This window comes from Nannospalax galili, unplaced genomic scaffold (assembly GCF_000622305.1).
Source record: "Nannospalax galili isolate Female #2095 unplaced genomic scaffold, S.galili_v1.0 scaffold1714, whole genome shotgun sequence".
In the NCBI taxonomy this organism is placed as follows: Eukaryota; Metazoa; Chordata; class Mammalia; order Rodentia; family Spalacidae; genus Nannospalax; species Nannospalax galili.
Genome location: NW_008334552.1, coordinates 305,908 through 333,069, shown reverse-complemented (window position 1 = coordinate 333,069; position 27,162 = coordinate 305,908). Strand labels below are relative to the sequence as shown.

Here is a 27,162-nt window from a genome sequence, read left to right as displayed (position 1 = left end):
TTCTCCGACGGCGCCACGGACCTGTGGCTGGCGGCCTCCTACTACCTGAAGGGTCAGAGCACCTACTTCGGCCTCACCTTGCTCTTCGTGCTCCTGCCCTCGCTGGTGGTGCAGCTGCTCAGCTTTCGCTGGTTTGTCTACGACTACTCGGAGTCCGCAGGGGCCCCGGGACCCGCTGTCAGCACCAAGGACAGCGGCATCGGCGGAGCCGCCATCAGCACCAAGGACAGCGCCTTCGGGACCAAAGGAGACAGCCCCGAGCTGGGGCCCCGACCCGCGCCATCCTCAGCCAGCGCCTTCCGCCGCCGCTGCTGCCGCCTCTGCGTCTGGCTACTGCAGACCCTCGTTCATCTCCTGCAGCTCGGCCAGGTCTGGAGGTAGGAAAAGAGCAGGTGAAGGCAGCCGAGTCCCGGGAGTGGGATGCTGCCCCAGCTCTGCTGTAACATTTCTAGGACCCCCCCTCCTGCCCTGACTCTCTCCCAGATCCCTGTCACTGCAGCGCTGATTTCTTCTCTGTCAGCTCCTCACCTCTGCCCCCCTCAAACTCGGTCCCACCCCAGAATAATAACTCTGATGTGGCCTTTGTGAAAGGAACAGATGGGGCAAGAAGGGAGAGAAGATCCTTAGTAGCCTGTGAGTGAGGAGGGTGTTGGGATCATGAGGACAAGTGTTAAACTTGGAACAGGACCATAGGGCATCCCCCCCATACTGACCCATCCTCTATGTCCAGATACTGAGCCTAAACTGAGGGAAGATCTCAGAAGTCCTTTCTATCTCTCAGAGAATCTCACTTTGGCATTACAGCCACCCTCAACATCCCAGGAGGGGCAGGATTTGAGGCAGCTAAATGACTATCCCACCTAAACTTCCGGAGCTTGTTGGGAAAGGGTATACTGGACCCAGTTATGCACTCTCTAGCTCCTTCTACTTCCCAAGGAGTCTCTCAGTGCACTCCCACTCCAAAAGGGCCAAGGAGATTTGGAATCTTGAATCTGATATTAGTTGACCACTGGCTGGCCTTTAATCCTCGGAAGGAAGGACTGGAAAGCAAAGCTGAGGCTTTATTCAAGCTGTTCACTTTCAGTCTTCTTCCTTTGCCAGCACTTAGGGTGCCTGCTGGGCTGAGTTAATTGGAGAGAGGGGGAATTCTAAACCACAGGCTCCTCTTGAATCACAATCACTCTAGTATGTTGGGCTCTACTCTGCAGTGACAAAATGAATTTACTTACTATGTGATCTTGGGCAAATCTCCTCCTCCCTCCAAGTCTGTTTCTTCACTGGTGAAGTGAGGGAGAATCCCTGCTCTTCTTATCTTACTAGATTACTGTCACTTTTTATGTTAACCTGTTGGGATGACCAGGTGAGAGGTCTGTGTGAGGACTCTGCAGACTGGAACGTATTTTGAGAGTGTCATGATTATAACGGATGTGTGGGAAGTACAGAAAAAGTCACGCTAGAGATATGAAGGATGTTTACTGCTGTTGTGATATCGACTCTGCTATTTATTAGAGAATTCTGCCTAACTCTGAAGATGCTATTCTGGCCTGAGTGTTGGAAACAGAACTCCCAGGGTTTGCCCCAGATGCTCCCTTGCTGTGTCACTCTTGCTGTGTTGTCAGTTTGCACTGTCTTTGTTTCCCCATCTGTGCCTGCAAAGATGACGTTTCTATTGCTTGCCCTGGGACACTATCCACACAAGGTGGTATTATTATTATTAGCTTGACACACAAAAATATTCATGTCTACATCCAGGAACTAATCTTCATTTATCATTCTGTGCCCAGATGGACAGATGGTGAGTTATTTTTAGATTCTGAAATGGTAACTTCCTATTCTGGGTAGCCAAAGATTCATCCCACTTTCCCTTCAGCCTAAAGTGGGCCAGCTGCCCCACGACTCACTGGCTACCTCCTCCCCATTCAGAATCTACTTACATGAAACTAATAGGGTTCTTCTTTCTTGAACACAAACTGAGTTTCCCTCAAACAGAACAAAACAAATTATCATAGGTAAGCATCCGGAAGAGTAGCTGGAGATAGTCGAAGGCCCACTGAGCTCCATGGTTCCTTATGTAAAAGAACTCTCTCCACCATTTCCACTGTTCTGTACTGGGAGAGTGAGCATTGGAATGAGATGATTTGGGAAGGATAACAATCTGATGGGCATGGGGGGAATCCAACCTATGGAAGCGATTTGTGTCCATTGTATAGTATTTTTAAAACTCAGAATCCTAGCTTCTCTCGACAAGAAATGGGTTCTAGCAGAGTCAGGCCTGTCACAATTTTAGATAGGATTTGTGCCCTCTAGTTTGTGCATTCTTCCTTTGATTACATTTCTTTCAAGCATTCACTTAAGCACAAGCACTCAAGCCCTAATTTACAGTGCTACTACAATTATTTTATTAAGCACTCTTTAAGTCAAGCCTGTTGGTTGCCTTTTTACCTGCATTCTCTTCTGTGTCTTTTCTAATAATCCTGTCATGTGGTTAGTATTATAATTTTCACTTGGCAGATGAGGGAACGGGCTGAGAGAGGGGGGCATCCTTGCCCAAGGTCACACATCAATTGGAAGCATTGGGACTCAAGATTCTGTGCCTTCAAAACCTGAGTTCAATTTACGCACCTTGCAATTCTGCCACCAAAGTGTCCCCCAAAGCTTGAAGAATTATGAGTCTGAGATTCTGAGATTTCAGGATGATAGAAAGTCAGGCTTCTGGTACACTGAGATAAGAATGTGAAAAGAAGGGGAAGCGGTTGAATCCTGTGGGTAATGATGAGAAAACTGTGGATTGTGGGAAAATGCTGAATGGGGGGCTGTTTTCAAGGGACTACAATTTCATCTTGGTTTGAAAGTGACCTTGGATTAGGCTCTTTCCATCTCTGAGCCTCAGTTTCCCTGTATGTGAGATGAGATGACTAGATGTGGTGACCCTGAGGTGTGATGCCTTTCTAGTGGCCCATAATGTTGTGGCACAGTGCCAGGCACCCACCTGATACCCAGAACAGTTTAAAGTTATCAATGTCAATTTCTGGGTCCTCCCTCAATACCCCTTCTATGTCTAGGTTGCAGCACTTCCTACTATGCCTCTTAACAAGCCTGCCCTCCTGAGAGAGTCTGAAATGAGTTGGTGTCCTGTGAGGCGCTTCATTCCCTGCATAGAACAGAAATCACTTTAAAAGTGAGGTTAGGGTCTGCAGAGAGCTGGAACGCAATTACTGACAGCTGACTGTTCACTGAATTCAGATTCTTCAGTCAATTAGGAAAGATTTCATAGAAATGGCTACTGGAAAAGATATATGCATATTGAATCACATTAATCAGGCTACAGTTTTGACTCTGGGCTGTTATCACAGCAAAATCCTCTGGGTCACAAGCCTTGGGTTGGAAAATGGCTGAGGGTCTAAATAAATAGGGAAGATCCAGGGAAGGTATACAGAAGCCATCAGACCTGGCATTCCTAGAAATTAAGCAGTGTTGGCACAACAGGCTGGTTCACTATGTGAGGTATTTCAGCAGATGTTCTGAGTGGTGAGGCTGTTCTGAGTGGATAATGAGGAAGGAACTGAGCCCTCCAGGGTCAAGCCTCAGAGGCTGCTGGTCATTCAGCTCCTAATCCCACACCCCTAGTTCTGAATTAAGTAATTTCAATCAAAAAGCTATTTCCCAACTCTTCATGCTTTGAAGAGCCAAGCAGGTCACATAGACATATAGGTGTATGGAATGTCCAACAAGAGTATGTTATGCGGGAAAATGCCCTTGGCAAGACACAGGTACCACCTGGCTCCCCTGACATGAGAATGTTGTGGACCCAATCTCGGGGGGGGGGGCGGCAGTCTTGATCTCTCAAGAGAAATGGGAAAGTGGGGTTTTTAATGTGACCTCTCCCAATTTCCAACTACTAATTAAGGTTTTTAAAAATAATATCATCCAGGGCAGATAAGATGGCATAAAGGTGACTGCCACCAAGGCTGACATCCTGAGTTTGATCCCCAGAACCCATATGGTAGAAGAAGAGAATCAACTCCCACAAGATGGCCTCTGACTTCCACATGTATTTAATGTCACACATATACCCACACTCACACACACATGCACAAACAATAAATAAATAGTGTAAAGTATTTTAAATTAAAAAAATATATATTATTTTTATTTTATGTGTATGGGTGTATTGCCTGCATGTATGTGAGCGCACCCGTGTCGTGCAATGCCGTAGAGGTTAGAAGAGGGCATCAGATTCCCCTGGAACTGGAGTCAAGGATAGTCCGTAGCCACCATGTGGGTGCTGGGAATTGAAGCTGGGTCCTCTGCAAGAGCAGTCTGTGTTCTTAACCGCTGAGCCATCTCTCCAGCCCCATAGTAAAGTATTTAAAAAACAGTATCAGCCAAAGGAAACATTTGGGGGCTCTGCCTTCTTTATATCCTCAGGCAAGCTCTTCACAAGTTTTAAGGTCCTTTCACACTGATATTGTTTAAAATATAAAGAGGGAATTCATACACTGTCCACCTACTGCGTCACAGCTAGGATCATGTGAGGTATTCTGGGTGATCTTGAAATCTTCCCTCAATGGTTATTCACCAGATAAGGAAGTGAGGTTCAGAGATCTCAAGTCACTTGACCCAGGTTACCCACTGAGTAAGTGGGGAGAAGTGCGATACCTACCCAGCTTTGTCTAGTTCTCACACCCAGCTCTATCCCTGTCATGACAACTTGCTGTGTTGGAGGAATCCCAGAGCAATGCCTCAAAGCACAACAGATTGAGGCCCTGGGAGAAGAGCAAACAGATCCTTCGATGGGGCATGAATCTGGCTGTGGGCTGGACATCAGCCTATCTTCCTCCTTCCCTTCCCCATCATCTCTCTGCGCTGTTAAGCCACTGAGGGCTGTTAAGCCAATTAAAGTCCCAACCCTGCCTCTGATGCTGTGGGCAACAGAGCAGTAAGCCATGAATCCTGCTCTCCCTAATCTTGAACTCATGGGCCCCAGCTTTGCCCAGATAAGCATGGCTTGTTAAGCCAATTAGTGTGAGAAGACTTGGCATGAGATTCCTCCCAGGCTGTCATGATCTAGGCACCTCGAGGTGGGGAGGCAGCAGTAGGTTCAGTCTCCCTCTAACAACTTTCCATTTCTAGCCACACCATGGTCCCCTGCACCTGCCAGCCAGTCCTACACTCCACAGAACCTCTGAAATGGGTTGGTGCTGCAATGGAAGTCTGGCTCTGGGCTCCCTCTGGGAGGCTTCCTTGGCACAAGGGTGAAGATGGACTCTGGATTCAAGGTCTCCATTCAAATCCTGCCCCTGTAATTCTCACATATGAGTGTGTACATGGGGAGCTTTCTTCTAAAGCAGAGAGTGTCATTGTACCCACCCGCTTCTTATGTTGCTTTGGCTTTAATGCAATAATATATACAAAAGATTCAACAAAGGACTGGTCCCATCACTAAGTTTTCAAAAACTGGCAGCCTTGGCTGGTAAAGGAAAATGCCACCAACCCTGACAACCTGAGTTCAATCACAGGGATCCACATAGTGGAAGGAGAGAACAGACTTCTACAAGTTGTCCCTGACTTCCACACATTGTGGCACATGTACCTACATACACACACATGCTCACAAAATAAATAAATAAAATGTAATTTTTAAAAAATTTTATTTTTATTTTATGTGTAGGCGTGTATTGCCTGCATGTATGTGAGTGCACCCGTGTTGTGCAATGCCGTGGAGGTTAGAAGAAGGCTTTGGATTTCCCTGGACCTGGAGTTAAGGATGGTTTGTAGCTGCCATGTGGGTGCTGGGACTCGAACCCAGGTCCTCTGCAAGAGCAGTCAGTGCTCTTAACCGCTGAACCAGCTCTCCAGTCCCAATAAAATGTAATTTTTAAAAACTGGTGGCAGTGGTTAGTACCATCCACCTGGCCTTTTTTCCCCTGAACCGTGGCCTGTGAGCCACAATGACATGGATTTAATCTGCAGTCACTCATTCAGCAGATAATTATGGAGCACCTCCTGTATACATGGTGCTGTTGTAAGTGCCGAGGATAAAGAAGTGACTAAGATGGTAATGTGAACTATAGTGGGTCACTTGGTAGAAACTGCTATAGAAAAAGATGAAACAGGGGGGCTGGAGAGTTGGCTCAGTGGTTAAGAGCACTCACTGGCTACTCTAGCAGAGGACCTGGGTTCAGTACCCAGCACCTACATAGTGGCTAACAACTGTCCATAACTCCAGTTTCAGGGGATCTGATGCCCTCTTCTGACATCTGTGAGCATTGCACAATACGTGTGCACTTACATGCAGGCAATACACTCATACACATAAAATACAAATAATAAATTTTTTTTGAAAAAACACATGAGGCAGAGGCTGGAGAGATGGCTCTGTGGGTAGAAGCCCTTGCGGCACAACCATGAAGAACTGAGTTTCGATGTGTAGCACTTACATAAAGAGCTATGTATGACCGTGCATGTGTGTCTGTAACCCCAGCACTGTGGGGGCAGACAGGAGGATGGCTGGGGCTTGCTGGCTAATATCCTTGCACCAGGCTTAGTGAGAGACCCTGTTTCAAGGGAGTAAGATAGAGAGTGATAGAGCAGAACACCAGGAGCCTTCTTATGGCCTCCACATACACGTGTCCACACACCACACACCACTCACACACACAAAGCTGAAACAGGGTCAGGGAGTGGCAGAGAGGATGAGCTGGTGAGGGCAGCCACACTAAGGGGTGGCATGTTGGCAGAGCGAACAGTGTCAGAGGCATGTGGGGGTCTTGAGAAGGGGCTGCAGGGTAAGGGAAGCAGAACATGAGAAGCTTCCAAGTGGTAGCAGTAGAGTGGTGGGAGTGTGTTGGGGGATGACGGTGGACAGACTGGCAGGACCAGTCTTACAGGGTCTTTCCGCCCTTAAAGGGGAGCCAAGAGACTCTGAACAGAGGAGAAGCAGGCCTAGACTTCTGTTTTGCAATGTCCACTCTGGCTGCTGAATGGAGAATGGAGTGGAGGGAAGCCAGGGTAAGCCTGGAGGCCCAGGAGTCACATGAAGATATGAGTGAGTGAGAATGGGGCTGGAACAGGGTTGGAGCAGCAGGACTGGGATTCTGCTTCAGGCTGAGCCCACAGGATCTCTGTCCTTTGGCCCTCAGTTTCCCCATTGAGATTAGATAGTTAATGTTCAGAACCCACTCTCTAGCATGAACCAGGTCCCTGCATCCACCACTTCCTGTGGCCTTGGCCCAGGGACATAACTAGTCTGTGCCTTGGTAATAATAGTACCATGTCATCTAGTTTAAGGTACAGCCTTATACCTCAGTTAAATCGAATTAAATCATGTATGTATGGAGTTTACCGCTGTACCTGGAACACAGGAGTATTCAATTATAATTAGGCCTTGCTGTATTCATTATTATGCATAGTGTGGGTTGAGAGTTGGGGTCCTTAGTGCTTTTCAAACTGTTCGTGGCTCTTGTGTCATAATTTCAACCCTGAAATCCGTTTCTCTTGTGTTGGTTACATGTCTAGGATTTTGAATATTCACACTTGCATCTGAAACATGTTTATAAGCTCTTAGACTTGGCTACTGACCCTCTACAAATGTTCCTCCATGTACTGACTTGGTTATTCCAGTGGGGTTTCCCCACCCACCTCCTAGGAGAACGTCTCCAATATGTCCTGTACCCCACCCTTCCTTCCCCCTGCCATCCGGCAGCAACAGTCCATCAGAGCCCTCCTAACAGACACAAAGGCGGCAGTTGGACCCTGTGCTCTGTTTCATCTATAAAGACCACACAAGAGAGAAGCCCTAGGGAGTCAGGGGAGGGAGGGCTGCAAGGAAATGGCTTTGAACCCTGGCAGCTGGGGCAAAGGTCCCTGGGGAGAAAGGGAGGCAGTTTCAGTTTTACTCTGGCCTCTCCATTCACCACCCTGTCTTTGTGAGGTTGTCCAAATTTCTCCCATGGGAAATGGCCATCAGCCTCCACTGTGGACCTCCCACCTCAACCCCACCCCCAATCCTGGCCACAGCCAGAGCCAGTGAGGAGCTGTAGGGTACCTGGCTTCCCTTACCCCTAGCATGCACCAAAGCCCCAGAAGCAAGTCACACAGCTGGATGCCCAGGCCTGCCTTTCCCAGCAGTATCTTTTCTCACCCCCCACCCCAGGGACATTCTACTACCCTTCAAGGCCACACTCCGTGGTGGCCTCTTTGCAGAAGCTTTCCCTGAACAAACCCAGGACATGCCTTCTGCCCCCAGACCCTGTCTTCTACTACTTCAACCAAGCAAAGTCCTCTTTATAATCTACTTGCTTGGTGGCTTTGTTTATGGAAGAGCTACATATTCTTGTTGAGATCTTGGGCAATATAGAAAAGCTACCTCCTACCCCAAGTATCTCTCTGAGTGAGGGTATAGTTAAGGGAGATGACCACTTACTAATTAATTTTTTTTTTTGAGACAGAGTTTTGTGTATCCCAGACTGGCCTCAAACTCACTATGTAATGACCCAGAATGACCTTAAACTTGTGACCCTCTTGCCTCTACCTCCAAAGGGCAGGGAATACAAACCACGCACCACCATGCTGTATTTATGGGGTGCTGAGAATTGAACCCAGGGCTTTATGCTAGACAAGCACTCTACCAAGATATATCTCTAGCTCCTAATTAGATATTTCTTGTATTGCTTGAAAATTCTGTCTGGTTTTAATTCACCAGGAAATGCAGGTAGACCGTCACCTCTGTTTTAAAAATCAGATATTACTAAAAATTATAGCTATCATATATTGACTTAGATTAAGTCATTGCCTTCACATCAGTTCTACCAGACAGGGAGTATGGTTATGAAGAAAAAGGACTTGTAGAACCAAAGTCCTATATCTACATTTCAGAAACTGTGTGGTTTTCAGTAAGTCACTTAACCTCATGGGCCTTGGTTTCTGTGACATGGGGATAAGAGTCCCCGTGTGAATGGTCACTGTGCGGGCTTATTGAATGAATACATGGAACACATGTTGCACATCAGACAGTACATAGAAGTACTTAGTGTTAGCTTGCATTATTGACCCATTTTATAGGTGTGGAAACTGACCAGAGAGGATTAGCCTCCCAGTTAGTAACTAGCAAAGCCAAGATAGAAAGCCATGCAGTCAGGCTCCCAAGCCCACCTGCATAAGCACTAAGTCATCTGCCTTCTGCTAGTTAAGGGTAATTTTTGTTCATTTTTTATTTATAATTATGTGTATGCAATGTGTGTCTCTGTGTTGGTTTGTGTACCTGAGTCTGTTTACCCTCAGAAAAGGACATCATCAGCTCTCCCAGAGCTGGAGTTACAGGCAGTTGTGAGCTATCCTATCTGGGTGCTGGGAACCAAACTCAGGTCCTCTGCAAGGGCAATGAGTGCACTTAACTCATGAGCCATCTCTCTAGCCTCAATTAAGTATATTCTTTTTAAAAATCTTCATGTGTATGTGATGTGTGTGTTTGTGACTGTCAAGTATACCTACTATGATGAATGTGTGGAGGTCAGAGGACAACCTCGGGTCTCAGTTCTCACTTTACACACTGTTTGAGACAAGGTTTCCTGCTTTGCCTCTGAGAATGCCAGGCCATGGCCCCTGAGGTTCTGAGAATTCTCCTTTCTCTGCCTCCCATCTGGTCATAGGCATGCTGGGATTGCAGACACACACTTCCACAGCTGTGTGTGGGCTCTGGGGGTCAAACACTGGTTCCCACCCTTGCACAGTAAGGGCTTTGCCCACTGAGCAATCTTCCCAGCCTAGTTAAGTGCATTTTAAAGAATAATCTACCATGTATTATTTTGAGAAACAAGAAAAAAAACAGAAAAGTATCTAAAACTTTAATGTAAAATAAGATACCTGTTATTAATTTTCTAGGTTCTTCCTCAGATGCCCCCTTGGGCTCATTATGCACTCTTGTCTGCCCCCACAGTCCTGATCACATTCTTTTGGGGTTCTTGACCCATCTGGCTGGTTTCTTCATAGATGGCACATCTACAGAGTCCAAGCCTTGTCTCTGTTACCACTGGTGGCCTTGTACCCCAGCCAGGTCCAGCAAGTTCTTGGATGAGGAGGCTGCTGGAGCAGGTTATGGCACTGTGGCTAGGTAGCTAGCAGAGCTAAGGCAATGTGGGAGCCTGTCATACTGGGGCACAGCAGTGAGGTCTACCTAGCCTCCCAGCCTCAGCATTCAGCTGCCAGTGGGCTGAAGGTGAGATGCAATAGAACAACCCAGGGTCCAGTTCAGCAGAGGAAAGAAGCATGGCTGACTTAGGAGATCAGGAAGTAAAATTCCTAGTGTGCAGCAGGTGCTTGTTAATGTTGTGAACTGCATGGAATCTTTGAGATCGGCATCCTGGGCAAGTCGATTCCTCTGCCTACTGGGTGTTAATGTTCAGATAGCCCTGCCCCCTCACCAACACGATCCCAAGGACTTCTCATGCTCCTGAGAAAAGGGAACCTAGCTGATAAGCACCTTGGCCTTTGAAGTCAAGAGAAGCAGACTTTTCTCCACTGTTTGGCCAACACAGCAGGCTTCCCCTTTGATCTTTAAAGAGGACAGGTTTTAACAGTCCTGCTCTCCCACTCCCGCCTCCACCCAACTTCAAAAAGAAATACATCTTCTCGCCTTCTGCAGGAAGCAGAAGCCTCCCTTTTAAAAAGACCCCAGCTCAAGACCCGGGCAGATATTTTCTCTGCCCGGAAGGGAATCTGTCCCATGTGTTCCTTTGCTAACAAACCCTATTTTGATGGAGTTTTAGCTGTGCCTCGGTGCCTCATCATCCATTCGCTCATTCTCTGCCAACTTTTTACCTATCACTGGGAACTTGGGAATTCTGGTTTAGTTTTCAAGACTTGGGCAAGAAAGGAGAGGAAGTAAGCATTCTGGGTTCTGGGCAGATCAAGACACCACCACCTCCTAGCTGTGGGACACTGGGGTTTGCTTCACCAGCCAGAGTTCCTGCCTCATCTGTCAAATGGAGGTCACAATGGTTTCAATCTCAGGATTCTTCCAGAGATTCTTCCAGTGCTTGCCACATAGTGTGTCTTCAGAAAACATTTAATGTTGCTTCATTTATAGGCCAAGTTGTAGCTTAGTAACAATAGGGGATAGAAAGAAGCAATAGGCATCCTAATTCCTAATAACCCACACTCACCAGCCCCACCAAGGAAGGAATCTCATTCTGTGGCTCCAAGATAGTATGCACATGAATGATGGCCCTGGGTTAAAGGGAGGTGGTGCCTTTTGAATAAAAGCAAGAAGACCTTGAAGCTCTTCATGAATGCCCATCAACAGAGGGTGCAGAGGAAGTAGCTAACCCACAAGGATGCTGTGGCAAGGACTTTACTTCAGTTTAAAGGGCAAACTAGATGACTGCAAAGCCCTTATGATTTAAATAGATGGTTCTGACTCCGGCCTTGTGATCTTAGACCGCCACACTGCACGCTACAAATTGGCGGCACTTGGGAAGATCCAGTCTCAAAATGTTTGTGTTTACACCACACATTATTTTTCCCCCTGCTTTCTATTGATTTTGTTTCATGTGTTTGGTTAGTTATTTTAATTTATGTGTATTTATTTTTAAAGTGATGGGATGAAACCCAGAGCCTTACACATACTAGGCAAACGCTCTACCCGAGTTACATCCCCAACATTGTCTACTTTTTTTTTTTTAAATATTTTATTTACTATTTTTATTTTATGTGTATGAGTATATTGCCTGCATGTATGTGAGTGCACCCATTGCATGCAATGCCTCGGAGGTCAGAAGAGAGCTTCAGATTCCCTTAGAACTAGAGTTAAGGACGGTTCATAGCTGCCTTGTGGGTGCTGGGAATCGAACCCGGGTCCTCTGCAAGAGCAGTCAGTGTTCTTAACTGCTGAGCCATATCTCTAGTCCCCATTGTCTACTTTTTAATGCAACCTTTTACTACATAAAATTCTAAACATATGCAAAAGTAGAGAGACAAGGCTGATGTCTCTACAAACCATCACTCCAGTTAAGAATCATTGATTCCTGGCCATCTGGTTTTGTGTAATGCAGTACTTACTGGTCGATGGAATTCTGAGGGGATGATGGTGCCCCATGTCTGCACCATCCAGTGTGACAGCCCCAGCCACAAATGGCCATTGAGCCATTGGTAGTGGCATAGGGGAACCAAAACTTTGTACTTAATTTTTTAAATGCGCGCACATGTGTTTGTGTGTGTGTGTGTGTGTGTGTGTGTGTGTGTGTATGTACGCGTGCGCTCCTGTGGAGGGGTGTACATGTGCATGAGTGCAGGTGGGAACATGCATCTGTGTGCAAGTGGAGGTCAGAAGACAGTCTTCCATGTCATTCTTCAGGCACCTTGCACCCTTTGTTTGAGACAGGGTCTCCCATTGGCCTGGAACTTTGCCACGTAGCCTAGACTTAGTTGATCTGCCAGTTTCCAGGAATCTACCTGTCTCTATCAACCCACCTTGCCATCACTTGGATTACAGGTGCACACCACCATGCCTGGATTTTTATTAATGTGAGTTCTGAGAATCCATACTTGGTCTTCATATTTGCTAGGGAAGTGCCTTACTGACATCCACCCCCCAAGCCCTGTATCTAATTCTGATTAATTTAAATTTAGATAACCTAGAGCTGGAGAGAGAGCTCTTGCAGAGGACCCGGATTCAGTTCCCAGCACCCACATGGCAGCTCACAGCTATCTGAAACTCTAGTTCCAAGAGATCCAATGCCCTTTTCTGGACCCCTCAGGAACCAGGCATGAACATGGTGCACATATATACATGCAGACAAACACTTGTATATGTAAAATAAAAGTAAATAAATGTAGACAACCATTTATAGCAAATGTTGCTTGTCTGAGCACATAGGTCAGGACCACCTCTCTTTCCTTCCCTTAAAAGCAAATCTCAGACATCAATCCATGCATCCACACATATGTCAATCCATACCCAAGGAAATCAACTTTAAATCAAAGATCTTGAGATGGGATTTTTTTCTCCGTGGTAGAACACTTGCCTAGCATATGCAAGGCCCTAAATTCAAGCCTTATCACTGCAAAAGAGAAATTTTCTAAAATATGTAACAGTGCCACTATACCTAGAAACAGGAATAGCAATTTCTTATAAATTCATATAATATTTCTTTAATTAGTAGCCAACATTTCCAACTTGGGACCTTCCTTCTTTTTACATAAATATCCTGATTGCTGCTGTGCTTGGAAAAATTAGAGAAAAAAAAAACAAAAACCTTCAAGCCCTCATTATTAAGATTCCACATTCTCCCAGGATGTTGGTTGGCTAGAGGTGAGGGGTGGCTACCCTTTACACAGGGCACATCTCTATAGCATTCCAAGACTCAAATGCTGAGCATTGGCCTTTGAAACCCCCACTCTACTTCTGGATTATCCATCAGCCTAGAGACAATGAAATGTGCTGCTTTCTCTCTGCCTTAGTTTCCAGGTACCTTCAAATAACACCACGAGCTGGAATCTGGCCTCCTCCCCCGCTGGCTGATGGTATCCGCACTCCACACAGGGATAGAGGGGAAGGAGAAAGGTCAAACAAAGTACTTTTAGGGTTCAGGGTTTGAGTTTCAGTCTCCATCACATATCACCAACCCATATTTTAGATGGCTGAAGTTGAGGTCCAGAGAGGGGAAGGATGTGGGAGGCCAGAACTGGTCCCAAACGCTTTGTTCTAGAGCAGCTGCCTGCTTCTCTGATGCTCAAGAAGACAGACCCTGCCTGGAAGCTGATGGGAGAGGGTAGGGTAGAAGGTCATAGCTTTTCAGCCAGGCCCTAAAATTAGTGGCCAGAGGTGTTGGGCATCAAGCCAACAGAGAAGAATCGCTGTTACTCTGCAGGGGGCTGTGAAGGAGGCAGGACACAGCCTGGCTCCCAGCATCACATGAAATGGGAGCCAAACGTGCAAAATCACACTCTTTGCTGACATTTAGGATTCATTTGGCTGCCAATTCCAGGAAGGTCCTATTTTTCACATCCTTCTTGCAGTAGTGCTCAGAACTGAGGGGTAAAACCAATGGGAAGGGGATGTTGGGGCCAACCATCTTCCCAGAAACTTCCTGGTGCACACTGCAGGTGAGGAGGCCACTGTGTCCTGGAGAACCCACAGGTGGGGTCTGGGTTCCCTGGCTGGGCTTGATCTGTGCCCTGGGGAAATGCAGGAAGCCACCCTGGCTTGAGACACAGCTCTGAGGCTTTCTAGCTGTTCAGCCTTGGGGGAGTCCCTTCTCCAAATACCTTCTAAAGACCTAGATCACTCTTTCCTCTCACCTGGCAACCGGCCTCCCACCCCCCACTCTAGTCACTTTGGAGTCTGTTCCTCACAGCTGAAAATGTTACCTCTGAAAAAGACTTCCCTGTTTAAAACCTTAGGTCACAGGATAAAGACCACACCTCCCATAGTGGACCTCATCTCCCACTTCTGCCCTTTTCTTTGTGATACTTATGCCTCCCTTCCACTGACCTCAGGGCATTGTTCTAGTTGTTTCCTCTGCCAGACACTTCCCTTCCCTGCCTCACCTGGTTAGCTCATGTGCCTACTTCGGACCATGCTCAGCATCACCTCTTCCAGAAAGCCTTCTCTGACTACAGGACATTCTCTCCAACGCGCTAGAGTCCTCAGTGCTGGAGGACTCGGTGGGACCTCATTTGGGGCATGACTGGAACCCATGGAACATTCTTGTTTCCTGTTTGTATAATGATTTCATTAGTGTCCAGGCCCCCATTATTAAGTGAAGTTCTTGACAGATGGATTGCCCACCCCTGTGTCCATCATAGATCTTGGTACATAGCAGATACTCAAAAGTGTTTGGGAAATAAATGTCAAGTGGAACTGAGGAGACAGCTTGGTGACAGACCATATATTCAGCATGCACGGGGCCCTGGGTTCAATCCCCAGCACCAAAAGAAAGAAAAATGGACCTTTCCTTTACTGAGATTCCATTTCCTCATCCGGAAAACAGGGATCATATTCACAGATGCCACAGAACTATGGTGAGGTGTTTAGCAAAGTCCTAGAATGAACTGAAAGAGTAAAGCTACTTTCTGGGGGCAAAGACCCACACACACAAGAAGATCTGCCCTGTGAACTCATCCCACAGGGTCTGCTCTGTCCTGCTCCCGGAGACAGAGTCAATGGGGGCAACCAGACTAGGAGCGGGTCTCAGCCCTGCCAGAAAGTAGAGAGAAATTACCAACCCCCTTCAGATAGCAATTTTGATTTTTTTTTAATTTTATTTATTTTATGTGTATGTGTGTATTTCCTACATGTAGGTAAGTGCACCCATGTCATGCAATGTCCTTGGAGGTCAGAAGAGGCTGTCATATCCCCTGGGACTGGAGTTACAGACAGTTGTTAGCTGCCATGTGGGTGCTGGGATTCAAACCCCGGTCTTCTTTAAGAACAACCAGTGTTCTTAACCGCTGAGCCATCTCTCCAGCTCCAGGAATTTTGAGTTTTGGTTTTCATTTTTGTTTTTGTTTTGTCTTGTCTTGAGACAGAGTCTATGTAGATCAGACTGACCTGGAAGTCACTGTGTATCCCAGGCTGACCTTGAACAGTCCTTGAGCAGTCCTCCTGCCTCAGTCTCCCTGCTCTGTATATTGTAAGATATGGTCTTTCTATGTAGCCCAGTGACCCTCCTTTCTTAGCTTTCCAAGCACTGGCACCAACATGCCTGGGTAGAAGCTACCAGGCCCCCTTCCTGGTAAGGCCTCTGTGCAAACTCCTTAAAGTTCCCATTGTCAAGTGCCCAGTGCTAAATTACCACCTGGTTTCCCAGCTGCTCTGTGAGGTGAGCACTGAGCCCATGGGTTCAGAGATGAGTAGCAACTTACCTGAGACACAGCAGTAAGTTTTGGAGCTGGTCTGCACTTAGTCTCCCTGACCCCCTGTCTGGGTTCTCTGCCTCTGTATTTGGTCTCCTTTCTCAGGGAACTTACACAACAGAGCTTATAAAGCCCCCATGTGTCTCAAGGGACCATAGAGAGTCAAGCCTGAGTTCTCTGGTACTAACTTACTGTGCAACTTTGACATGTTCCAGTCCCTTTCTGGGCCTCTGTGAGGAATGGACATGTACAAAGAGGCTAGTGATACAATTGGTGCTTAATGTGAGCTGGTATCATTATAGCCAAGTCCTGCCCACTGCCCACTGCCGCTCTACAAAGTGGTAAAGGGCTTGGCAGCTGGGAGTACTGCTGTCTCCCCAACCCTGCCGTTAACAGCCTGCAGTGGCCAGAGCAGGGCCTACCCTGGAGCTAGATGCTTTCTTCCTGCAGGCTTGCAGGCTGCTTCCTGGATGAACTGAGCAGAGCGGGGGAGCCTCTGGGAAGCTGCTGTGGTTTTGGCCCAGAGCCCTGAGATGGTGTGGGGAGAGGGGAGAACACATGCTCAGAAGACCAACAGATGGAGCTGCTGAGGATGTGAGAGACACAGACAGACCGAAAGGGACCTGGAATCAGGGAGAGGAGGAGCAAGCAGGGGAGGACGACTGGAAAACGGGCAATCATGCCAAGCCACGAGCTGAGCAGCAGACCAGCAGATGGACCAGGCAGTGAGGGACTGGAAACCCCAGGCAGACAGATCCATTATCAGATCTAGCATCCCAGACAGACAGCAGACAAGCAGAAAAGTCCCATGTTCATAGGACAAACATGCTGACCCCAGAGCCCAGGTCAGACTGACAACATCTGAGGAGCAAGATGACTCATAGTCCAAGAGTCAGATGGGTAGACTGACACAGGGTGCCAGAGAGAGACAGATACAGAAGCCGACCCTGCATTCAAGGGACAGACACAGCAGACAATGACCTAGGATTTGAGGCCCAGCCTGGAGCCAGGTTTGACTGTCTGAATGGAAATTGTCATTGTCTGTTGTGTCTGTCCCTTGAATGCAGGGTTTGATGGTCTGAATGGAGACTGAGGCCAGTGCCAGAAACCTGACCTCATGCTAGAGACTCAGGGTGAGTCAAGAACAGGAGAAAGAAAGGATGACCCAGGTACTAGACCCAGAAACTTCTCAGGAACATGGGATCCCTTCATCCTTCCCCCCCCTTCTGCCCATTAGAGTAAATTCCCTGTGCCCTGGCAGATGCTGAGGCCTCCTAGTAGGGGAAGGAGGGAGTGAGCTCTGTCCATTACTGACCCTGCTGCCTGCTATGGAGGTCAGGGGGACCTGAAGGGACAGCTCTAGTTGTAGGGCAGATGGATTTCAAACCCTGACTGTTGGCGTCTCTCATCTTCAGGCCAGCTGTGTGTGCTTTACCAGTTCTAATTTCTTCTAGGACATGCTTCTCTTAGCATAAATCAAGGAATCAGAGACTGGTAAGATGGCTCCGCAGGTGAAAGCACTTGCCACCAAGCCTGACAACCTGAGTTTGATCCCTGGGTTTTTTTTACATGGTGGAAGGAGGAAGCAAACTTCTACTAGTTGTCCCCTGACCTCCACACATGGCACGAGTGCACTACACCTATACGTATACTCACACACAATGAATGAATGAATGAATGAATGAATAAATAAATAAATAAATAAATAAATGTAATAAAAAATTTTAAGACAGAGAATCAGAAAACACACATGGGGGCTCACATCTGTAATCTTAGCTCTTGGGAGGCTGAGACAGGAGAAATATCATGAGTTTGGGTCAGCTTGCACTATCTAGCAAATTTCAGGCCAGTCAGAACTACCTAGTAAGACCTCGTCTCAAAAACAAAACAAAGCTGGGTATGGTGGCATACATTTTGAACAATTGCAGAACTTGGGAGGCAGAAGCAGGTATATCTCTGTTAGTTCAAGGCCAGCAGGCTCTAGGCCAGGCCAGCTAGGGTTACATAATAAGATCCTGTTTCAAAACAAAACAAAACAAAAACCTACGAAGACTGAGAATCATCAAATTAGATCCCAATAGATGTCTTAGTGCCTCTGTAAAGTGGGCAGAGGAAGTGGCCTGTAGGTTAGGAGCACAAACTTGCAATGCCTGGATCACCCTGGGCTTCAGGCCATTGACACCTGGAAACTGTAGAGGGAGGAGGCCTGGCCAGGCTGGAGAGACACCAGGGAAGACTTCCTGGAGTAGGAATGACAGAATGAATCAGGGGTCCTGCAAGACATTCTGGTTCTCTGCAGACTGAGACAGAGAAGCTCAGAGACCGGTAAGACCAGGACAGAGACACACAAAGATTCATCCATTCAGCAAACACTTGTCCTTGCTTTTGACATGCATTAATGCAGATGACACTGTGGTGACCAACACAATCAAGGTTGCAGCCTTATGGAACCCCAGTGATAGAATACAAAACAAATGTCTAGGGGCTAGGGATAGAATGCAGGTGGTAGAGTGCTTGTCTAACACACACAAAGCTCTGGTTTTTTCATTCCAGCACCAAATTAACCAGGCATGGTGGTTCACACCTTTAGTCCCAGCATTCAGGAAGTCCCAGTGAAAGCTGGAGGATCAGAAGACAGACAAGGGTGATGGACTAGAGTGATTTGGTGAGGTGGGAAGTACTATGAGATGGTTGGCCTCCTCCGTCTAAGAAGGTGACAGGGGAGTTGAGGAGCCAGCTACAGCAGGATCTGGGGAAGGGTGTTCCAGGCTGAACAATCAGTGTGTTAAGTTCAGTGTCAGGAGTAAGTCTGGCTGGGCTCTGCAGCTGGGGTGTGAGGAACAAGCAGGGCAGTGGTTTGACATGTAGCAAGAGAAACAAACAGGATAGACGGTTGGGAGCCTACAAGCCAAGGGGAAAACTTAGGTTTGGTTCCAAGTGTGATAAGAGGCCTATGCAAGGTTTCCAGAAGGGGAATTACATGATCTGACAGGCTTTAAGAATTCCCCACTGGTTGTCATGTAGAGAATGGACTTGGGGGCAGGCAGGAATGGATGCATGGGGGCAGAGTGAGGGTGGGGCACGGAGGCTTATAGGGTTGTCCTACCAAGAGATGACACCAGGTGGTGGCACCAGAGAGATGGATGGGAGTGGCGCTGGAGAGATGGATGAACTGGGGATGTATTTTGGAGAAAAACAAGCCTGAATTCCTTGCCTTGGGGTGGAGTATCTTTCCCTGTAGGTGACATCCCTGGTGTCATCTTTCAACTTCTTTCAGCTTCCCTTCAAATATAGCAGGATGTGGAATGGGGCTGGGCTTCCTGAAGGGGATTTCAAGAGCCCTTGCTTGACCAGGAGCCAGAGGCCACCACCCAATGTATGGGCCTTGTCTCACCCACAATATCATGTGCACATTCCTCTACAGTTCGTAATTACTTTCAAATCTATCACTTGATGCTTACAACAAGGAAGAAAATAAGGCTCAGGGAAGCAAAGACTACCCAAGGCCATAAAGCAAGGTCCAGGGAAGGGCAGGGACACACACACACCATATACCACCATCTTGTCTTTCTGGTGAATGTGTCACAGGGTAGTAAAGTGTCAGCCCAGTTTTAGAGAAGGGGAAATGGAGGCCAGAGAAATGAAGTCACCTTCTATAAGACCCATGTGGGCTCTACATCTATCAAGCATATTAAAATGCAGCCATATCAAACATCAAATGTAAATTATATATACAACCAGATAAAAGCCAAATTACAGATGACTAGCTGACATCCTGTTCTGTTTTGAAGATATTTAATTAAACATTTATTAATTTTAATTCTGTAGTTTTTCTGTGTTTTGGAGCCCCCCACCCCACCCCAGGCCTCAAACATTCTTCTAAGCCCATGAGCATTTCACAAGCCCTTGGTAATGAGCAGTTAGTGATGGCTGGAAGGAACAGCCACCATTTCAGTACTGTTGCCAAAAGGACCAGAGTGAGGCTGAGCCCAGGCCTTTCATCCCCAACTTGCAATGTGGCCTCTGCATCACCCTCCTACCCCTCACCCTGTGGACTGGCGATGGAAGCCTCCTTTCCACCCCTCCCAGTCCCTGCCCCTGCCCTGGACTATAGGAGTCCTTTGTCTGTGGTTAGCTGGGAGCTGGCAAAGGAGAGGGCAGGAGTGGGTGGAAAGTGGCAGGCGGTCTGCCAGGTGGTGATAGATGCTGGCTGGGCTGGTGCCTCCCTCGTGCTGACCCAGGCGGAAACAGATGGTCTCCTAGCCTGAAAGAAACTTCCAGGGTGTTGCCCTCCCCCAGCTCCCCAGGCCCCTTCACATTAGACCAGCTGGCCTCTCTTTCCTGTTCGAAGTCAGAGCCACAGGAATAGGCAAGGGAGGGGGCTGGGGAGGCAGGGGAGGTAGAGGTCTGGAAATTTCTGGAAAGGAAGCTTGTGTCGGGGCCCTCAGAAACCCTGGGGCCTTAGTCTCCCCCATACCCTCATCTCTGGCCACTTCCAGATCTGTTCTCTGCCCTTCCTGTGTCCCCCTCCTGTAGCTGAGCCCTGTCACTCCAGGTCTGGACCAGCCTCAGTCATTTCTGGCTTCCCTCCAAAACCAGCCTCCAGAGTGAGCCTTCGAAACTGATCATGTCACCTAATTCTGGGATTCAGATTCAAAACAAAATCTAAACTCTCTGGTCCAGATTTTTTTTTCCTGGAATGGAACCCAAGACCTTGTGGTACCAAGTATGTGCTCTACTGCTGGGTCTGGCAGCCTAGAACTGGCTGAAAAAATTGATGAAATTTCGTGACGTATTGTTATGAAAACGCTGGTGCTTATGCCTGTCTGTTGGAAGGCCCCTGTCCAAGCCCAGTCAGGTAGACCTCTGCTCATTCCCCTGAAGGCCACATGCTCTTATCATCTTTGCATTTTTTACCAACCCAGCCTACCCCCTGGAGCACTCTTCTGTACCCTACCTTCAAATGCCTGTGTGTGTTTTTATTTTATTTTATTTTATTTTATTTTATTGCTTAATTGAATTGGTTATTTTTTGGAGACAGGGTCTCTCTATGTAGTGCAAATTGGCCTTTAACTTGTGATCCTCCTTAATCTCCCAAGTGTTGGGATTACAGCCATGCACCAGCAAACCAGGTGCCAATTTGTACTTTAAAACTGAGATCAAGGTCTAGAGAGATGGCTCAGCAGTTAAGAGCACTGGCTGGTCTTGCAGAGGACCCAAGTATCAGTTCCCAGCACCTACTCGGGGCTAAACAACCGTTTGTAACTCCAATTCCAGGGGATCCAATGCCCTTGTCTAACCTCTGTGGGCATTGTATAACATGCGTGCGCTTACATGCAGGCAATACACTCATATATATAAAATAAAATAAATTTTAAAAAATAGTAAAATAAAATAATAAAACTGAGATCAAAGCCAGACATGGTAGTGCCAGAAGGATGGGAGGTGGGAAGTGATGGCAGCAGGATCAGGAATTAAAGGCCAGCCTCAGCTACATAGTTTGAAATCCTCCTGGGCTACTTGAGATCCTGTCAGAAAAGAGTTGGATGGGAAGAAGGGAGGGAGGAAGAGAAAGAAGGTAAAATAAAGAAAATTATCATGCAGAAAGTCTCCCTTGACTCTCTCCTTCCCTGCCAAGCAAAATTGCCCATCTCCATCTCATGGGACTGAGTCACCCAGAGGCACAAAGCCCAGGACAGAGCTAGGTTGAAGCATACCTTCAATGTGTCTGAATGATTCAGGATGCAGGCATCCTATGCAGGGGAAAAGCAGAGGACTCAGAATGGAAGACACAGGGAGATGACTTTCTGTTTATCAGAAGAAACGAAGTCCAGTCCTAGGGCCACACAAAATCTGGAGGCTCTGTGTTGGAGCAGAAAGTGTCTAAGTGTGGTGTGAATGCATGCCTGGGACAGCTGGAGGAGCTGAGGTATTGAAAAGAACAGTTGGGGCTGCAGGGCCTTCGCCCCTCCCAGTCAGAGACTGAGAGAAGCGCCCCTTCCCCTCTTGGCTGTTAGGTGTCATATTGGGGGTGTATCTGCAGCATTGATTGGAGCCAAGAGGATCCCAAATTGGATGTTCTTGGCCACATTTTAACGACAGCACTCATGACATGGAACGCTAGCTCTGAAAGAACCCCAGAGTTATCAACCCTATCCCTGTCATTGGCTTATCTCTAGAGAGGACCACACAGTTAAGAACAGGGCACCCATTTGGGGTCAGCTGGCCTCATAGCACTGTGGTTCCTGCCTTGGATTGCCAGCACACTGTGTGTGTGGTTGATCTCCTGGTTCTCAAACAACATTCAAGAAATCCCAGCACCTCACATCTGGGAATATACTTTCCAACCCCTAGTGCTTCAATTTTGGTTCAGGTAGTAGGGGTCACTGAATCTGTGTTGGGACACTCTCTACCCCATTTTCTGGGCTGCTTTTAGGGATCACTCTATGGAGTCAGCAAAGAACCTGACTGCTACATTCACCAAAGATTTTAGGGGACCTGGGGGGGCAGGGCCTGTGATCACAATGGCAAGAGGGCAACTCAGACCCTGGTCCCATCTCATACTACGTGGGCACTCCTCTTTACAGCCAAACTTCCTTACTGCTTGGGGAAGGATGAATGAGGGCTCAACACAGTAAGTTAGAAGTAGAAATAGGAATTGAACTCAGGACTCAGAGATCCTTCCCTCATTGCTCCAGAGATCTATTCAACTCAACAAACATGCAGCTATGCGTTCTTTCATCCAGTCCACATGGATTGAGTACCTACTGTGTGCTAAGAGCCAAGCATGCCGCACTTAGCAAGTGACATGATCACTGACATGGAATTCACAGCTGGGGAACATGTGTGGTAACTAGGCTGTTCAACCCACTGTGACCAGGGTTGATAGAGGAAAGGGGGAGCCTGAGCACAGCTCCTAACCCAAGTGGGGGTGAACAGCAGAAGCTTCCTGGGAGAAGATACTTAAAAGCTGAGATTTGAAAGAGCAAGACTTAACTAGGTTTGGGGCTGCAGTGGGTTTGAGGGACAAGATGGTGGACCAAGTAGAGGGAACAGCAGGTGCAAAAGCTCAGTGGTGAGGAGGAGTGTAGAACCCTGGAATCTGTGTCCTGTGCTAAGTAGCAAGAGCTGAGAAGTTTGTTCAAAGAGCAGCTTCTCTGATGCAAGGTCATAATAGGCCAGTGAGCACTGGATGGGGGCAGGAACCGGCACCAGGTGTGGTCCTGAAGGAACCTCATGGCCAAAGCTCTTCAGTTTCCAGTAAGAGGCAGTGTTGTCTAATGGTTAGAGCACTGTCCGGGACTGAGTACTGGTTCCACTGTTGTCTAGCTATGTGACCTTGGGCAAATGCTATGCATCTCTGGCTCCCAGTTCCCTCTTCTGTGAAGTGGATTGGGCTAGAAGCTAATGGGTCCATTCCGTGCTCTGCAACCATGTCTCCCCTCCCCCCAGCGCGAGCCTCCCGGCAGGCTCAATACTGAGGGACTCCCCCTGCCCTGGCTGAAGGCTGGATGGGAGAGAGGGCTGGCCCTGAGGAGCGCAGAGCTGAGCGCTGTCCCTCCTCAGGTACCTGCGCGCCCTGTACCTGGGGCTGCAGAGCCGCTGGCGCGGGGAGCGGCTGCGGCGACACTTCTACTGGCGGATGCTGTTTGAGAGCGCGGACGTGAGCATGCTGCGCCTGCTGGAGACCTTCCTGCGCAGTGCACCGCAGCTGGTGCTGCAGCTCAGCCTACTGGTGCTCAGTGGCCAACAGCCCGACCTGCTGACAGGTGAGCCCCGCCCGCCCTGTATCAGCCTCTGGGGACACCCTGAGCCTCGCCCCCACCCCAGGACTGCGGAGTTAGGGTCTCTCACTACCCTCTAGGATTCTCAAGACCTCGTGTCCCCTTGGATTTGACCTTTCCACCCTGTCACTCGGCTCAGGCCCCTTGGACACTTCCCCCTCACTCGTTATTGCCAGAGCAGCCCATATCCTGTTTCTGCCCTTCATTTACTCAACACATCTTGGGTCCACTGGGGAGTCCGCTGCTGCCCGCTGCTTTTTCCAAACTTGTAAAGTTTAAATCCCAGCCTGCATCCTCTGTGCCTCACAAACAGGCCCAATCATCATGTTTCCAGAGAACCTGTCTATTTATCCCCTTATTAGGATTTCTGGTCTCCCCAGCACCAAGTTCTGTTCATTCCCATATTGCCCCTTCTATAACAATGAAGGCCAATGTGGTCATAGTGGTAGAAAAACCACATCCCCTACCTCCAAAGCACTTCATACATTTCCCACAAGGCACTGCCTAACCTATCATTAGTGCCCCCCAGAGACTATATCACTAGTTTGCAGGCCCTCTGGGGACACCTTCTGACCACCATCCCCCCCAGCCCAGGATGCAGGGTCTCATGTTGGACCCCCCCCCCACCAACTCTGCTCAGTTCTAGTCATCCCTCCACACCCAGACTTTTATCTTCTAACGGTCCCCTCCTGGCTCCTCTATGACCTAATTATGACCCCTTCTTGACCTCCTCTTCTACTCCCAGAGGCCTGGATCCTAATTTCCCACCTTTCATCTAGTATGGAGCCCCATACTAGACTCCTAGACTTGACACCCATGGAGATCAAAATTACCCAACTTCTATCTCCCTTTATGCTCCCATGCCTACATAAGTACCCAACCTCATCCCTCCCCTTAACTCACCTAATCTTTGCCCTTGAAGACCCCCAATCAGACCTCCTCACACCTCCACTGATCCATAGACCTTCTCCTCACACCTCCTCAGAACCCAGGTCCTGACCCCAAACCTCCTCCTCTCCGGATCCCAACCTGGACCCACCCCTAACCCAGCCCACCCCATCCCCACCCTGTCTCCACAGCCCTCTCCATCTCTGCCTCCCTGGTGTCCCTGGCCTGGACGCTGGCCTCCTACCAGAAGGTGCTTCGGGACTCACGAGATGACAAGCGGCCCCTGTCCTACAAGGGTGCTGTGGCTCAGGTGCTCTGGCACCTGTTCACCATCGCAGCCCGCACTCTGGCCTTTGCCCTCTTCGCCAGCGTCTACAAACTGTACTTTGGCATCTTCATCGTGGCCCACTGGTGCATCATGACCTTCTGGGTCATCCAGGGTGAGACAGACTTCTGCATGTCCAAGTGGGAGGAGATCATCTACAACATGGTGGTGGGTATCATCTACATCTTCTGCTGGTTTAATGTCAAGGAGGGCCGCAGTCGCCACCGAGTGACCCTCTACTACTGCATTGTGCTCCTGGAAAATGCAGCGCTCACTGGCTTCTGGTACTCCAGCCGCAACTTCTCCACTGACTTCTACTCACTCATCCTGGTCTGCGTGGTTGCCTCCAGCTTTGCGCTGGGCATATTCTTCATGTGTGTATACTACTGTCTCCTGCACCCCAATGGGCCCATGCTGGGTCCCCAGGCACCTGGATGCATCTTCCCTGAATCACCAGGGTCTTGTGGCCCTCCCCCTGATGCCATCACAAGTCCCCCAAGGTCTCTGCCAAGGACTACAGGTGCTGAGCGAGATGGGGCCTCAGTGGGAGGCGAGCGAGCTGGGACCCCTACACCACCTGTCTTCCAGGTGCGACCTGGTTTGCCTCCCACACCAGTGGCTCGCCCCTTGCGGACAGAGGGGCCTGTCATTAGGATTGACTTGCCTCGGAAAAAGTACCCAGCATGGGATGCTCATTTTATTGACCGCCGGCTCCGGAAGACTATTCTGGCTCTGGAGTACGCCTCACCTGCCACACCTCGGTTGCAGTACCGGAGCGTGGGGACCTCCCAGGAATTGCTGGAGTATGAGACCACAGTGTAGGCCACAGTCTGCCCCTCAAAAGGGACAGGCTTGGCTGACCCTACATTGATCACAGTGTTGAGTCTGGATTTCAGGGCTACCAGGCTAAGGGGGAGTGGATCTTTGGATCCAAGGGTAGAGTAGCCTCACCATTGGGTTCCCTTAGGGAAGAGGGCAGCCCTGTGGAGGCCTCAGGCCCCATTTCTAGTCCTGTGGCCCATTCTCTAAGTTCCTCTGAACCAGGAGCCAGGGCATTAAATGGTGCTACCCCCTCAGGGCGGTGCTACCCCCGCCCTGCTTTGATGAGGATGCCATACCATGCTCAGCACAGGGCCCTTCTCTCTTACCCTGGCCTGGAATCATCTATATATCACCCCTAGTGGGCCTACCGGAGGAAAGGCACTGCCTGGGGACCATGGCCTGGGCCCGATGCTCCTAGGGGGGTGTGGGAAAGGGCTGCCTTCGTGGTAGGAGGAGATCTCCGAGAAAAGGATGGGGTGAGTTGGGGGCATCTGTGGACAGGGTTAGGAAAGTTCTTGTAGGAAAGGGAGCTGGGCAAGAGGAAAATTGGAGGAGGGAGTTGAAGGGTACATGGGGGTCTGGTAGTATGTAGATTGGCAGGATAAAGAGCCCTGAGGAGACTGGGCTGACAGCAGCATGGAGGGGTTCAAGTGTGTGGTGGGGCACCCACAGTCTAGAGAAGATGGAATGAGGAGGGTGGTTCCTTGGGAGACATACTTGGCTGTGGGCTCTATATGGATAAGAACCTGACCCTCTCAGGTGAAATGTCACAAGGATCTGTTTGCTCTAAATGTGCATCTGGGATGTTTCTTTTGGATAAAGGTCTTAAACACAGAAGATAAAATGTCCAGGAAGATATTCAGTCTGGCTCAACTATAGATGAGGTTCCAACACACTGAGCAGAGGAATGTTGGAGAGACATGCTTAGTTCAAGATGAAGTTCTAAACACTTCCTGATAACACATCCTAGGATTGGTTGATCTGTATTTTTTACGAGGAGAAAGGACACTGGAGCTCTGGAGCTCTGATATGGAGGATTCTAGTCTCTACCATGGGAAGAGGGACTATGGAATGCAAGTCACACAGAATATTCTAGAATGAATGTTCTAGTTCTAGACTGCCAGCATTTATCAGCATTCTAGGCTTCCCTTCTATGTCCCCAGTCCTATAAGGAAATTGTCCTCACAACCCATGAACATTTCAGTTGCCAACTGGTTCTCAGCTGGAAAAAAAAAAAAAAAAACTAGCTCTGGGCACATGACATAAATCTTGGCTTTCTGCCACCCTGCAGATGGGGCTCCCCAGGGCGGCATCTGGGAAATTGACTTGTTTTGCCCCAGATCTGACAAGGCCTTAGGGCCTGTGATCTGTTCCCATGGTTCAAACATCCTAGGTTTCCTAAGGGACCCTCCTCATCCTGGGATGAGGGCCTGGGATAGCCACTCCTGACTGGGGTGCAGGATTATGGGAGTGGGGAGCAAGACAGCT

The 27,162-nt window shown here is 48.5% G+C and overlaps 1 protein-coding gene across 1 annotated transcript in view; it reads left to right on the top strand.

The window, feature by feature from the left end:
* Xkr7 (XK related 7) overlaps positions 1-26,941 on the top strand; it is a 27,129-nt gene extending 188 nt beyond the window's left edge. Inside the window, 3 exon segments of the mRNA XM_029561752.1 lie at positions 1-377; positions 23,422-23,624; positions 24,719-26,941. The exon segment at positions 1-377 is cut by the window's left edge and continues 83 nt beyond it. Of these exon segments, the coding sequence (XP_029417612.1) occupies positions 1-377; positions 23,422-23,624; positions 24,719-25,674 (1,536 nt within the window). The 3' untranslated portion in view covers positions 25,675-26,941.
* Positions 26,942-27,162: the final 221 nt, after the last annotated feature.